At 40.1% G+C, this 16,070-nt stretch overlaps 1 protein-coding gene across 9 annotated transcripts in view; it reads left to right on the forward strand.

Moving 5' to 3' along the window:
* The window catches only part of KIF13A (kinesin family member 13A), a 216,661-nt gene that overhangs the window by 75,327 nt on the left and 125,264 nt on the right, over positions 1-16,070 (forward strand). For 8 of the 9 annotated variants that reach the window (XM_060614713.3, XM_060614715.3, XM_060614714.3 and 5 more), the window contains exon 3: positions 8,576-8,588. The exons of the other annotated variant lie outside the window; for it this stretch is intronic. In XM_060614713.3, the coding sequence (XP_060470696.3) occupies positions 8,576-8,588 (13 nt within the window). The remainder of the gene's footprint in view (positions 1-8,575; positions 8,589-16,070) is intronic. 9 annotated transcript variants of the gene reach the window in all.

Here is a 16,070-nt window from a genome sequence, read left to right on the forward strand (position 1 = left end):
AATCACCTTGTCTCTTCTTATTTCAGTGGACTTCAGTGGTGAACTGTAAATATTCATCTGGCCTATAGGGTGCATCTTACATTGGTAATGCGATTCTGCTCTTTGGTTCGCGCCTGAAAATTCAAGGTGCCATCGTAGGAAAGGGAACCAAATCTGTTTGCTGCCTGGGTTCTGTTTCTCCTGCGGAGGGAGCCCTGCTTGTTTTACTGCCAGCTTTTCCAGTCCTTAAGTAGTGCTTCTAGGTCCTTTCGTGAGTGTTGTGGTGAATAACCTCAACATAATAGACGGAGAAAATAAATGGCATGTTTTAAAATATGAGCTCATTTTTTAATGAAGAGTCTCTTAAAACCTCGCCTCATTATTCCTGTGGCTACTTTGCCAGCCGTCAGGGGTTTTCTTCACCCTGTCGTTCAGGGCACCAGTGCTTGGACAGACGTCAGGTGTGATCAGCTCGATGAGGTGTGCCCCAGTGTTTGTACTTACGCACCTGCTCTTGACTCTTTTCTGGAAAAATTAATACAGCTTAGTGCTTGTGAAGGTGTCCAACTCTATACATGTTTATCTAATTATCTCTAAGGGGAGTTTTTTCTATTCTTTCTCTTCCTTTATTATACATTAGGAAAGAGGATACAATCCTTAGAGGATACAATCCTGTTTTATTAGAAGTGCCCTCCTAGGCAGAAATCAGTGCAGCATGGAGAGTGTGCATCCCTGGAGGGTTCTCGATCACTGTTTACTGGAGTCAACAGAAGGGCGGGGCTCCTTGCAGAGTCCAGAGTCTCCCCTCCCCCTAATCTGGCGGCTCTGATTATACCATCCGGTGGTCCTCACTGCCGTCGACCCTCACAGTCATTCTCGTCTCCACAGCAAGCACGTCTAAGACTCAGAACCTTTTGTATTCGGTTTAATGTTTGAGCATTCTTTTTTCTCTGAAATGCACTTCTGAACATTGAAAACATTTTGAACATCTTGAACCTTCTAAAAAGAACATAATGACCATCCATGTATCTGTTAGTTGTGCTGTAACAGCTACCAATGTTCTGTTCTCCCTGTTTGAAGAGCGTATTTTTTAAAAATATATTTTTTTATTACTTTTAATTTAAAAAAATTTTAAACATTTATTTATTTTTGAGAGAGACGGAGTGTGAGTGGGGGAGGGTCAGAGAGAGAGAGGGACAGAGAGAATCCGAAGCAGGCTCCAGGCTCCGAGCTGTCAGCACAGAGCCCGATGCAGGGCTCACGAACCGTGAGATCATGACCTGAGCTGAAGTTGGACGCTTAACTGACTGAGCCACCCAAGTGCCCCAAGAGCATATTTTTAAGTTCATAAATATTCTCTACCACACACACACACACACACACACACACACACACGCACACACACACAAAGTGTTGTCATTCTTCAGCTCTCAGGAACTTTTCCCCAGAGGAAACTGAGTTTTGAGCTATGTGGACATTTTGCATGTATCATCCAGGAGAGCTGTTTGTTGTACCAGCAGCACTGACATCTAACATTTATTGAGCCGTGACCATGCTCCCATTGTGTGTAATGTTAGCCTTGCCATCACCTGTCATCCTTCATTGGTCCTGAAGGAGTGCTTCCCCATTTTACAGACACAGAAACTGAGGCTCAGAGGGCTTGAATAAACTTGCCCAAGGTCAACGTAGCCAAATGCTGGCAGAGCTAGAGTTGTCTGGCTCGAAATCGTGACCCTTTACCATGACCCTATTTTACTTCTTATAGAAATTGCAAAGGGGGTGCCTGGGTGGCTCAGTTGGTTGAATGCTGGACTTTGTCTCAGGTCATGATCTCGCAGTTCGTGAGTTTGAGCCCCACATCGGGCTCTGTGCTGACAGTGTGGAGCCTGCTTGAGATGCTCTCTCTCCCTGTCTCTCTGCCCCTCCCCTGCTTTCTCTCTCTCTCTCTCTTTCTCTTTCAAAATAAATAAATAAACTTAAAAAATTAAAGTCTGCTCTCATTGGTAACACTTCCATTGAATGAACTGATTTCCTTGCACATTCAGAAAATTTTGCTGTAGCTTCCTGTGAGCTTGATAATCAATCTGCTAACTCTTTTTTAAAGTTTTCAAACCAGACTTTGTCATGGAATTTAATGTTTTTGACATTTACATTCTCCTTGTGAAGAAGGTTTCAAAGGCTCTTCAAAATGCATATGTAACCCCCTTATCATTCATAGAGTGCTTGTTGTGTTTTAAATACATGGATATATTAACCTGGTAACACAAGCTTATAAACCTCTTTTCAAACTGGGGTCAATAAATCTTGGTTGCAGCGGAACCTTTATACCCACCTATTTGACAAAACCCCAATCCCGTGTCATCCTGTGTCCCAGCGTCTCTGCTTCTGTGGCCCAAACTGCTCAGGTTGGCAGCTGTCCTACGATCTCTGGTCTTCAAGTGGGCCGTGTGCTCTGAATCTTTGTGCACAGACAGTTCCCCCTATGGGGATGCCATTTCTTTGTCTTGTCAGGTGGGTGACTCTGTTTAGCCTTCTAAATTATCCTCAGGGTTTTTCTCTTCTGAGAACCTTCCTCTCTTTTTCAGCCGATCTCACCCTCTTTGAATCTGTTGCTGTGCACATCACATTGTATTGTAATCCGTGTCTATAAGTTTCGTTTACTGTTCGAAAGACAACATATCTAGTTTATTTTTTAATTTTTTAAAATTTATTTTTGAGAGAGAGAGACAGAGACCGAGTGCAAGCGGGGGAGGGGCAGAGAGAGGGAGACACAGAATCCAAAGCAGGCTCCAGGCTCTGAGCTGTCAGCACAGAGCCCGACGCGGGGCTCGAACCCATGAACCATGAGATCATGACCTGAGCTAAAGTTGGACGCTCAACCGACTGAGTCACTCAGGCGCCCCTAATTTATTTCTGTACTTCAACAAAGTAGCACACAGTGGGTGTTCAATAGTTGGTGACCGAATATAGCTTTGTTCCCATCTGTGCTGTGACAGTCATAGTCTGCTAGTGTCAGTTATTCGTGTATCTGTCCCTCTCACAAGGTGTTCACCTTCTTGAGGCCAGAGGCCGTGTCTCATTCCCCGAAACACCCCTCAGAGAGCACCTGTACTTTGCAGCGTAGGAATTGGTGCTCAGTAAACAAGGTTAACAAAGTAGTTGGACGATTTAGGGGACTTTGTGTTTTGTTCCCCATGTGACAGTGGAAGTGATCAGGGACTTCATAAAATACACATCCTTGGACTAATCTCCAGGAGTCAGATGTCATTTAGCTGTATATCTTCAGATAGAGGTTGTGGCAGTTTCTGACATTCAGTCAATAAAACACACATGGAAGAGAATTTCCTGTTTCAGAAGCAAGAGGCGGATCCGTCTTGTCTGCCAAAGCGCTGACTAGTGCTAGGGCCCCTGCACACTAGGGCCTTTGGCCATCTCACTTCTGAGGCGCTAACTATAGTTGATAGGGAAAAGTGATGGACAGAAGACTCCTTCTCCCATAAATCTTCCAACATGAGGTATGAGGAAAGAACAACAGTTATCTAGGGTTATTGTAATAGACTCTTACATTGCTTTCTTCATTTCACTTGTTTGTTGAACTTTCCAGGTCTGGGCTACCTGTTAAATTAAGTACCCTCTCCTTATTTCAAGAGCTGGCCCAGTATAGGTCTACCTTATTCTTACAGTCCTGTTTCTCTGTGTGTGTGTGTGTGTGTGTGTGTGTGTGTGTGTGTGTGTCTCCTCTAGTCTTATCAAACTGCCTTTCTGAACTTAATTGACTTCTGCAACTTTTGAGGGTTTGACCCTTGTTAACATGGGATTTGAACTTCTCTGTATGAAATGCTGGTGCAGAGAAATAGCTATTTTTTTTTTTATTTTTTTTTTTATAAATTTTTTTTTTCAACGTTTTTTATTTATTTTTGGGACAGAGAGAGACATAGCATGAACGGGGGAGGGGCAGAGAGAGAGGGAGACACAGAATCGAAACAGGCTCCAGGCTCCGAGCCATCAGCCCAGAGCCTGACACGGGGCTCGAACTCACGGACCGCGAGATCGTGACCTGGCTGAAGTCGGACGCCCAACCGACTGCGCCACCCAGGTGCCCCGAGAAATAGCTGTTTTTAAATAAGTCATTGAAAAGAGTCTACGTTTTCTAATAATCTCTGAAGTCCTCACTACTATTAAATGCGAGCAGTCTTTGCCCCCACATTTTGGGACTGTGGTGGTAATCGAAGAAAATCTTCACATCTGGATTATGTCTAACTCGCTAATGTAAAAAATTCGTTCTGAGTTCTTACAGTGCCTTCCATTCTGCATGAATATGTAGGATCAAGGGCCGAGGTCATGAAAATAGCATGTGGCATGACCTCTGCTTTCAGGGAGATTCAAATATAGACAAAATTACTGAAGGGCTTTATGTATGCTGGTAAGTGCTGAGCTGTTTTTTTTTGACCATAGAGATCCTTGGGGCATAATATCAGAGGTGGGAAAGGCCAAGGTGGTCTCCTCACACAACATTTGAGGATTTGACACAGTTGAATTGAGCTTTGAGCTGTGTCTTGGAGAGTGGGGAAATCTAATCAGGCAGATTGGGGAGACAGAAGTGGGATAAAGACATGGAAATGACAGGACTTGTCAGATACCTGGTGTGGGTGACCTTGAAGAGATTCACTGCCCTGCTTATCCTGAGAGAAAAGCAGCTCTGGTGTTCTGTAAAATAGAGCTACTATCCATGTAGAACTGTACCTCCTTCGTTTCTTTTTTTTCTCTTTCTTTCTTTTTTGGAAAATGGGGAGAAGTCCATTTATTTATTTATTTATTTATTTATTTATTTTTTCTTCAATATGTGAAATTTATTGTCAAATTGGTTTCCGTACAACACCCAGTGCTCATCCCAAAAGGTGCCCTCCTCAGTACCCATCAAGTCCATTTATTTTAACATGTAATAAATGTTAGGGAAAAATTTGATATGATTCACTAATTGAAAATAGTACATTTGATTTAGAAAACCCTTTCTTCTTCATGGACCATACAAAATTATGAAATGGCTCAAATAATTCCCACCAGGGTTTCATTACTGTGAAACAGTTCCTGCGTAGGAAGGGATTGGAAACATTCTAGTCTAACCCCCTCATTCTATTTTATTTCACTCTTTAAGTTTTGCATATGATCCTTAGGTAACCTGGCACACAGAGGCAGTCAACATAATGGCCAGCATTTATTGGGGGTATATTAAGTGCCAGCCCGGCATGCACCTCCTTATTTTCTCTCCAAATCCTGGGATCTAGAAACACAACCTTACTGGCTTCCAAAATGTCAAATTGTGTTCAGTTTATTTCTTTGGAATACACACACAAAAAGTCTCATGATAACTTACAGAGGATCACGACTAAAAACAAGGACTTTTTATTATTTTTTTTATTATTTTTTTTTAACGTTTATTTTTGAGACAGAGAGAGACAGAGCATGAACGGGGGAGGGTCAGAGAGAGGGAGACACAGAATCTGAAATAGGCTCCGGGCTCTGAGCTGTCAGCACAGAGCCCGACGCGGGGCTCAAACTCACGGACCGCGAGATCATGACCTGAGCCGAAGTCGGCCACTTAACCGACTGAGCCACCCAGGCGCCCCAAAACAAGGACTTTTTAAAAATGAATGACAAGTTGGGCAGTGAGAGTGGTCAGGAACACACATACTTTTACCTAAGTGTCAATGGAATGCTACATTTTCTGATGAGTCAGCAACCAAGCCTGTGTCTGTAGGTCAGTGAGGTCTGTTTGAAGAGGTGCTCTTGTAGTTGATTGAATGTTTGCTTGGCTGAGGATGTTGCCTCTTTCTGAGCCATGCTGGTATCCGCGATAAGCTGGATGTTACTGAGAGTTAGATGAAACTGTTGATAAGACCTTATGGATACAATCAACAAAGACCTAATTTAAAAAAGATAATATTGATTATGTTTCTGATAGATGGCTTATGTTATTCATCCTTTCTCATACATTTGTGCGAAAACTTGTATCTTTACGTTGTAATATCCTATTGGTTTTTTCCAAAGGATAACATACTATATTTGGTTGCAGTACAAGTATTACTCATAATGGAAAAATTTTTCTTCACGACTACCAGAGAATGTCATGTGGCCTCTGGGGATTGGGGTAGTAAATGTTGGCTCTGAATTAGGATCACTTAGTTGCTCATCTCTTAATTCACATCTCAAGAAAGGTTTACTGATTAACGAAGTACACTTTTGGTACACTAAGTGACTTACTTTTCCTTCTTTGGTAAGGATCTTTATTCTAAATTAAACGATGAGTAAATTTGGGTAGCAGCAGGTCCGTGTAGTGACCTCCCTTTTTCCCATGCTCCCCAGTCTCCATTTATTCTTAAGTGATCCCAAAGAACAGAGAAAGGTGGCAGAATCATGTTGTCATTCCTATATGATGTGCTGTCTTTCTAAGGGAAAGGGATATATATATTTTTAAATACTTATAATGCTGAAACAGGATTGGTTTCCGAATAAGAATAAGGCAAACCATATTGGCACGTCCATGAAGATAGGATAGCTTTATTGTTAGACAGCTCAGGGGGTGAATATACTACTGACTATGAAACAGCACTGGTACTTTGCTGCTGGTGATGATTGTCATACAGTTGTAGCATGAAAGAAGCACACAAAAACTCTGGAGAGATCCCTGGGATTCCTGTTAGCACATTCGACCTCCATTAGATTGCTTGGCTCATCACAGCCTTCACATAGAATGTTTATTTTATTAACTTGGTCCATGCTGTTTCATATGATTGCCTTTTATAACCCAAGTGACTCGTCTGTCCTTTGTTAAGTAAAACAGTGATTTAAATGGCTTTTAGGGATGCCTGGGTGTCTCAGTTGGTTGAGCATCTGACTTCAGCTCAGGTCATGATCTCACAGTCCGTGAGTTCGAGCCCTGCATCAGGCTCTGTGAAACAGAGCCTGGAGCCTGCTTCGGATTCTGTGTCTGCCTCTCTCTCTGCCCCTCCCCTGCTCATGCTCTGTCTCTCTCTGTCTCAAAAATAAATAAAAACATTAGAAAAAAATTTTAGTGGCTTTTAAAAAGTAAGGCAAGCAAAATTAGAGAAGGTTTAGTCAAAAGTACTGTGCATACTGTTTTCATTATTGTTCTACCTGCTCAGAACAGATGCCTTCCAGAACAGTGTTCCACTTAAGGAAATTTTCTTGGCAGAAACCTTTAAGTTTATGCACAAAGCAAAGATCCATGGCTTTCTTAGATTAAAAGCACTCGTGCATTTTTAGTATAACATCCATAAATGTTTATCCTGCTTGAAAGGGTAGATAGAATGTTCACACTTACTTGATGGCAGCCAGAAATACCAGTTTTTCTAGATAGGGTCCCCTCTAAAACCTGACGATAAAAAATCACATTCCCATCGTGCCTGTCTGAAGTAATGACGTGAAGGATCCTTTCAGCTCGGTCATACAATTTCAAGAAGATGATAAAGCTTCATCTTTATGGAATGTCATGGTTTTCTTTCCCTCTATTTAAAACTTCGGATTGTCTACCTGATTTTGGAATGCATGGACATTCTTTCCTTGCCGCTGAGCTCCGGGTTTTATTTGGGGCCCTCAGAGCTCTGTGAGGAGTGCTGTGCCCAATGCTGGAGAAAGGTCACCGTGCTATTTTTGCCTGTACCTTTTGATTTCCATGCCCTGTGCCCTGGAAAATCCATTTTCTTATCCTTCAGGTCTTATTCCTTGTGAAGAAGGAATAAAGCCACGGGGAAAACTCCCCCATTTCTACTTAACGATAATTTTACAGTTTATGTATTGATGATACTGGAGGCTGATTAAAAACACCCACATCAGGAAGGCTAAGAACTAACTGTCAGAGGCTCACATTTTATAAAAATCATAGTTCAGCTTTTTAATTTCATATACATGGAAAATGTTTACAAGGCAAGTCAGCCCACTGGTTTGTTACTTTGAAAACGGTTTGCTTTTCGGAATTTTCTCCAGGTGGCAATTCCAGTCATTTGGGGGGATATTAACATGTAAAAATGTGCTTGTGTGGCTGGTTATGGGAGGAGGCTAGCTCTTCAGTTTCTCTTCAGTGATGAAATACATGAAAATTGTTGAGAACTGTGGCTTTCAAATGGGGAAAAAAATCCCATGTAAATTAGAATATTTATCGAAGGAAATATACATATATTGTAACACCAATTTAAGAAAATTTAAATGTGGAAATTAATTTAAAAGTGTTTGACCAGGTACAATATGATTGTACATGCTTTCTTTATCTGGATGCTTTTCTGTTTGCATTTTTTAGAATCATTAAGAATACCTCTGAGTGACTGAATCCATTCTCTGTAAACCAGGCAAGAAACCCATTGTGCCTGTAATATATTTTTGAGCAAATATAATAGTTTATCACTTCAGGCAGCAAAGTGAATTTGGCTTCTCATCTTTGTAGAGTATCCTTCAGATCATGTTACCAAGATGCTGAGTTTCCGTTATGTTTTTTCTTTTTCATTGCTTCCCTCTGATGTGGCTGCTGTGTTGACAACCCTTTCTACTTCTGCTGCTGAAATTTTTTGTTTCCATCATTAAGGAAACCTCCCAAGGTAAGCACTGAGATGGAATTTGACACTCATATTAAGTGTGCACGTATCCAGGACTTCATCCATCACAGTAACCCATGTGGAATACCTCTCCCATTGAGAAGAAAAATCAGCGTTCTCATTAAAACTTAAACCATGAAAAAACAATTAATGTCGGTAATGATATAAAATTGGAATGCCATCTGCATTTACAAAGCACTTTCATACATTATTTTTTTCTTGGAATTAATGCTCTGGTCCTCAGAGCAAACCTGTCAGCTTACTGTTTCTATTTTATCAATGATGAAATGAGGCTCAGAGAGATGAAACTGTGTCTTAATTCACACATTGAGTAAGCGGAGAAGCTGGGACCATAGAGAATCACCACCTAGAGAATGGAAGGACAAAACTGGTAACAGCCTAGAATGATTGCTGCCAGGGACAGATGATCTTTTCTATGCCCTACCAAGAGTAGTTGATAGCATCAGGAAAATTCTCCAGACTTTCAGGTAGCGTTAAGCCATCCACAAATTCTGACTTCTCATTGGAGTTTCTTGGGCCTCACAAAGTCCACTGGCTGGAATCGTTCTCCTTGCTCCGGCCAGCCTTCAGTGGTCTGTTTACCAGTGAGCAACCTACGGGTTAGAGAGTAGGTGGGGAAAAAGAATATGAGAAGGAGGGGATCTGAATGATCAACTCCTGAATAATTGAAGACTGATTTTGTTACTGGTGAGTATTTTATTGGGTATCAAGGGACACTTAGTGCCAAAAGGAAGGAGAAATTCAACCAGTCCCTCACCAATAAGGCTGGTTATATAGCTTTGGTTCCTGAGAAGGAGTCAAGACAGGCTACACACCCGACACACAATGTCTGGTCAGAATCTAAGACATGCTGGGGAGGGTAAGGAATTCAGAATAGATTTGGCTTACTTGCATCTAGGGCTATGAAGGAAAGTCTAACTTAGCTTTTAGAGTAATGGAAACTCAGCAAAATGCTAACTGTTACCCTTTATGTTTATTGAAGGAGATATAGGAATTGTCCTTGGCACTTAGGAGTTTCAACTCCAGCAAAGGTACATATCCAACAAATAATATGAGATCTTTTAAGAAAGAGGAAATATATGATGTTATAGGAATGTAAGCAGTGGCATCTGGCCAAATCTGGGGAATTAGAAGGTTCTCCCTGAGCAATTATTGATGTAGACATGGTCCCTAAAAGTTGCAGTCAAAAAAGTGTCTCTACTACTCAGAAAGATGTGAGTGACCTTAAGCAGCTCTTCCTTCCCTCGCTCTTGGTCCTAGAGGTTTCAGAACAGACTGCCATCCTTGTGATATATTTAATTCTTTCCCCACAGAAAAAGGCAATGAAATCCTGAGCAATTCTACACATTCGCAGTGAAATTAAAAAGAGGCACAAAACCACATTTAAAAAAAAATCACTAATTTCTTTATACCTAAGAATTTTCTAGGTTTCTTTCTATTCAGTATATAGAGCTTACTGTGTTTTCCTAGGTGTTCTGTTGATAGTTCCTACGAAGTATCATGAAATTTTCAAAATAAAATCAATATTAAATCACCACATTGAAATCTATAGGTGCATACTGTAAGACACACCTGAGAATTATAAAGATCACCTTAAAATCAAATAAGTGACACAATAGAGTCATATTTTTTAAAAAGACATTAAAATAAATAAGGTCTTTTCTTGCAGAAACTGAAATATTGAAAGCAAATTGGAAAGGGAATGGTGTTTTTAATGATGATTATATAAACATGAAATTTTATGGATTTAAAACAGTGAGATTCAGACATGCTAAATTAGCAAAATCTTAAAAGACTGGTTGGCTCAATTTAGCAAATAATTGTTCTGGGCAGGGGATAACAATACTGCATGAATGAGACCTGATCCTAGCATTCTAATGGGGGTGGGGTAACATGCACAATTTAATATAAAGTCAATTGTGTTAAAGGCCACAAGAGGCAAAATATTTGTGGAAGTCATAGGATGAAGGGTCCCATTCTGACTTCAGCAGATCTGAGGATAGCTAGGACTGGACCTAATATTAAAAACCTGTGCTTGAAGGCACTGGAGAAATACCAAGTTAGTGAAGAATTACCAAGCCAAGATCGAAGGTGGAAATGTAGAGGAGTGAACCTGGTGTTTGGGTGTATCCCATTCAGACAGAGCAGTTTAAAGGCAAAGTAGTGTTTCTGACAGCCTCATGGGATCTGGGGAGCTGAGGAGGACAAAAATGTTAGAGCTCAGAGTTTGCCAGAGGTGGAGTCCTTGGTAAACTCTTTATACTTTGGCTTGGCAGAATGGATTGAGACCCAGCCTTGGCTGGAATATAAAGATGAAATAGAAATAAACAGTCTTCACATGGATTCCTGTGTGGTTATGAGTTCTTTGTGTGAACCAGGAAATCTCAAGCACTAAAAATGGATCAAAGCGATCCTAGAATGGAGGTTCTTATAGGCACCCAGAGGAAGCAGATGTAATCCCAAATCTCTGAAGATTCCACAGACCATTTTAAAAATACAGTGTCTGCACACAATCAAAGACAAAGAAAGAGGTGCATTACAAGATAAGGTAACATGAATAGGAAATAGCAGAAACAATAAAATGTAGAAATAGACCCACAGATGCTTCAGATGTTCAAATTGTTAAGCATGAACTTTAAAATAACTATGCTTGGGGCGCCTGGGTGGCTTAGTCGGTTGGGCGTCCGACTTCAGCTCTGGTCACGATCTCGCGGTCCGTGAGTTTGAGCCCCGTGTCAGACTCTGGGCTGATGGCTCAGAGCCTGGAGCCTGCTTCTGATTCTGTGTCTCCCTCTCTCTCTGCCTCTCCCCCGTTCATGCTCTGTCTCTCTCTGTCTCAAAAATAAATAATAAACGTTAAAAAAATTTAAAAAAAATAATAAAATAAAATAACTATGCTTATTATATTTAAAGAGATAAAAGATAAGATTTTAAAATGTTGGAGAGGGTTAGAAACCATAAAAAGTGACAAAACAGATTTGGAAAAAAATCCAATAGAAATGCTCACCCTGACAAACCCAAAACCAAAATTAAGAATTTAGGGTTTAGCTGCAGACAAGATCCAGCTGAAGAGAGAGTTAAATAACTAGAAGATAGGTTAGTAGAAAATACCAAAATGAAATATGAAAGAGGTGCTGGGACAACTGGACATCAGCATGCACAGAAATGAATTTATATATAGACTTTATACCCTTCATAAGAATTAATTCAAAATGGATCATAGACCTAAATATAAAATGCAAAATTATAAAGCTTCTAGAAGATAACATATGAGAAATCTAAGAGATCTTGGGGTTGCTGATGACCATTTAGGTTCAGCACCTAAAGTGTGACCTGTAAAAATAAAATTGATTAGTGGGACTTCGTTAAAAGTACACACTGCTGTAACAGCACTCTAAAGAGAATGAAAAGGGGCGCCTGGGTGGCTCAGTTGGTTGGGCGTCTGACTTTGGCTCAGGTCATGATCTCACGGTCAGTGAGTTCAAGCCCCACGTTGGGCTCTGTGCTGACAGCTCAGAGCCTGGAGCCTGTTTCAGATTCTGTGTCTCCCTTTCTCTGACCCTCCCCCATTCATACTCTGTCTCTCTCTGTCTCAAAAATAAATAAACGTTAAAAAAAAAATGTAAAGAGAATGAAAAGAAAGCCATATACTGGGAGGAAATATTTGCAAAACACATCTGCTAAAGGACTCTTACCCCCACCTAAAAAATATATATGTGTGTGTGTGTGTATAAAGCTCTTAAATTTCAACAGTAAGAAAATGAACTACCCAATTAAAAGAAGGGCAAAATACCTGAACAGACATCTCACCAAAAAAGATACACAGATGGCAAACACGGACATGAAAAATGCTTCACATCATATGTCATTAGGGAATTGAACATTAAGACAACAATGAGATGCCACTGCATACCTATAAGAATGACTAAAATCCAGAGATCTGACAATCCCAAAGCTGATAAGGAGGAGAGCCCTAGGAATTGTCATCCATTGCTGGTGAGAATGAAAAGTGGTATAGCCAATTTGGAAGACCGTGTGGAAGTTTATCACAGTGCTAAACATATTCTTATCATGTAGCTGTGTAATCCTGCTTCTAGGGATTTACTAAAATGAGCTGAAAACTTCTATCCATACAAAAACTACACATGAATGTTTACAGCAACTTCATTTATAATTGCCAACAACTGGAAGCAACCAGGATGTTCTTCAGTAAGTAAATGGATAAACAAACTGTGGTATGTCCATACAATGCAATACTGTATGAATTACCAAGCCACGGGAAAACATGGAGGAACCGTAAATGCATAGTGCTAAGTGAAAGAAGCCAATCTGAAAAGGCTACATACTGTATGATTCCAACTACATGACATTCTGGAAAAGGCAAAACTACAGACATTAAAAATGTGTGGTGTACCTGAGACAGTACCCATAGCTCATGGCAGCTCCAGAGTGACTGTTGAATGAATGAGGAAAAGGAAGGAAGGAAGGAAGGAAGGAAGGAAGGAAGGAAGGAAGGAAGATCTATTGGAGCGGAACGACACCCACTAGTTTAGCAGAAAAAAGGTGCAAGTGATGGACAGAGCCACTTTGCCAGAGGCTAAGCCAGAGAACTGTCTGCCCTGATTCCATTCTCAAGAAGATCCAAATTCCTGGCCACTCTGTCATCTTGTTGCTTCTTTCTGACTTGACCTCAAAGTGTGCATTAGATCTTGCAAAGCTCACCAGCAGCATGGATTCTCTTGTCATTAATTTGTGTTCTAAGGATTTTTTTTTTTTCTGTGTGTTGTCTGTTTGGGCAGTTGTTGAAATTTCATGTAATGATGTGATGATGGTGAATAATGATAATCACCCACCTGCAACAATGCACTGCTTCTGTTATGTGTAAGAATTTTGTGCATTTTACTAAGAAATGTTTGGAGGTAGGAGTGCTGATTAGGAGAAGGCAGAGGCTATCATTTTGAATATTTGGTTGAGTTAGCACTATTCCTCCCCAACGTTATACAGGAAAGGTCTCGTATTCTTTATACTCTTAGAATGCTATTTCCATTGTTACTATTAATAGTAGGTATCTTTAACTCAGTTCTTGTAACATGCCAGATTCACTTAAAATCCAAATTAAAATTCACTGCAAACTTGGTTGCCTTCAAAGAGAAAAAAAAAAAAAAATCCATGATTGTCAAGGGGAGCAGGAGGAGAGAAGGGATGAATAGGTGAGGCACAGGATTTTAGGGCAGTGAAATAATTTTTTATAATACTATAATGGTGGGTATATGACATTTACGCATTTATCAAAACTCATAGAACTGTATAGCTCAAAAGAGAGAATCCAAATGTAAACTATGGAGGTTACTTATTAATACTGTATCAATATTGGTTCATCAACTATAATAAGTGTAACACACTAACTCAGTTATTAATAGGTGAAACCATTGGGGGTTTACCCAAGCAGAGAGAGTATATGGGAACTCTGCACCATCTGCTCAGTTTTTCTGTACACCTTAAAATTGCCTTAAAAAATAGTGTAGGGAGCCATGAGTGGCTCAGTAGGTTGGGTGTCAGATTTCAGCTCAAGTCATGATCTCACAGTTCATGGGTTCAAGCCCTGCATCAATCCCTGCACTGACAGCACAGAGCTTGCTTGGGATTCTCTCTCTCTCTCTCTCTCTCTCTCTCTCTCTCTCTCTTTCTCTCTCTCTCTCCCTCTCCCCCCCCACCTCTCCCCCACTTGCACTCTGTCTTTAGAAATAAGTAAACTTAAAAAAATTATTTTAAATAGCCCATTATTATGAAAAAATAAATGTAATCACCACATCAACAGAATAAAAAAGAAAAACCATACGATCATCTCAGTAGATGCAGAAAAAGAGCATTTGACAAAATTCAACATTTATTTACAAACTTGAAGCAAGCTAGAGTGACACAGAATCCTCCTTAATGTGGTAAACAGCATCCATTGAAAATATACAGCTGTCATCATACTTAGTGGTGAAAGATTCACCATTTTCCACCTAAGATAGGCAATAAGGCAAGGATATTGCTTTAGCCACTTCCATTTAGCATTGACTGGAGGTCCTCACCAGTGTAATAAGGCAAGAAAAAGAAATAAAAGATACTTAGATTGGAAAGGAGGAAGCAAAAGCATCTTTATTTCTTTTTCTTTATTTTTTTAAAATTTTATTTTTTATTTTTAAAAATTTACATCCAAATTAGCATATGGTGCAACAATGATTTCAGGAGTAGATTCCTTACTGCCCCTTACTCATTTAGCCCATCCCCCCCCACACCTCCTCCAGTAACCCTCAGTTTGTTCTCCTTATTTATGAGTCTCTTCTGTTTTGTCCCCCTCCCTGTATGTATGTATGTGTGTGTGTGTGTGTGTGTGTGTGTGTGTGTATATATATATATATATATAGTGTGTTTTAATATTATTTTTGTTTCCCTTCCCTTATGTTCATCTGTTTTGTCTCTTAAAGTCCTCATATGTATGAAGTCACACGATTTTTGTCTTTCTCTGACTAATTTCACTTAGCATAATACCCTCCAGTCCAGTTCCATCCATGTAGTTGCAAATGGCAAGATTTCATTCTTTTTGACTGCTGAGTAATACTCCATTTTGTGTATATACTACATTTTCTTTATCCGTTCATCCATTGATGGACATTTGGGCTCTTTCCATACTTTGGCTATTGTTGATAGTGTTGCTGTAAACATGGGAGTTCATGTGTCCCTTCGAAACAGCACAGCTGTATCCCATGGATAAATGCCTAATAGGGCAATTGCTGGGTCATAGGGTAGTTCTATTTTTAGTTTTTTGAGGAACCTCCATACTGTTTTCCAGAGTGGCTGCACCAGCTTGCATTCCCAAAAAGCATCTTTATTTGTAGCCATTATGATCACCTACTTGGAAAACATTAAGAAACCTCCAAACAACCTCCTAGGACTTACAAATGGCAAGGTGGCAGGGAAAAGGTCAAAACACAAATTGTATTTTTCTATTCTAGCAATGAGCAATTAGAAAAAATTTAACAAATCCAGTAATTTATAAGTGTTAAAAACATTACATACTTAGGTATATACTTAATGAAAAATGCACAAGACCTTTTTATTAAAACCCCACATATATATAGTCATTTGATTGTAGATGGATGTGTCAAGAGATAGGGCAAAGAGTATCAGCTGTGTTCACATAATGATAAGGCACAGAGTCGGACCAACAGTACATGAAGGGGAGGAGTCTTGGGTGACATCCTGGAAGGCCTTGATGCCAGGGTTGGCCCTTGTGCCTTCCGTGTCTCTCTGCTGCCTATTTTGAACAAAGCAGGGGCATAGTTGGGGCTCTGTTTTGGTAGATTAATGTCAAAGCAGAGCATAGAATAAATTGGGTTTGGTGAGTTGGGGAGGGGCTGGAGGTGGTATTTTGATATTCAATAAAATGTGCAAGAAAAGAGGTGATAAGGATCTGTA

This window comes from Panthera onca, chromosome B2 (assembly GCF_046562875.1).
Source record: "Panthera onca isolate mPanOnc1 chromosome B2, mPanOnc1 haplotype 2, whole genome shotgun sequence".
Classification (NCBI taxonomy): domain Eukaryota; kingdom Metazoa; phylum Chordata; class Mammalia; order Carnivora; family Felidae; genus Panthera; species Panthera onca.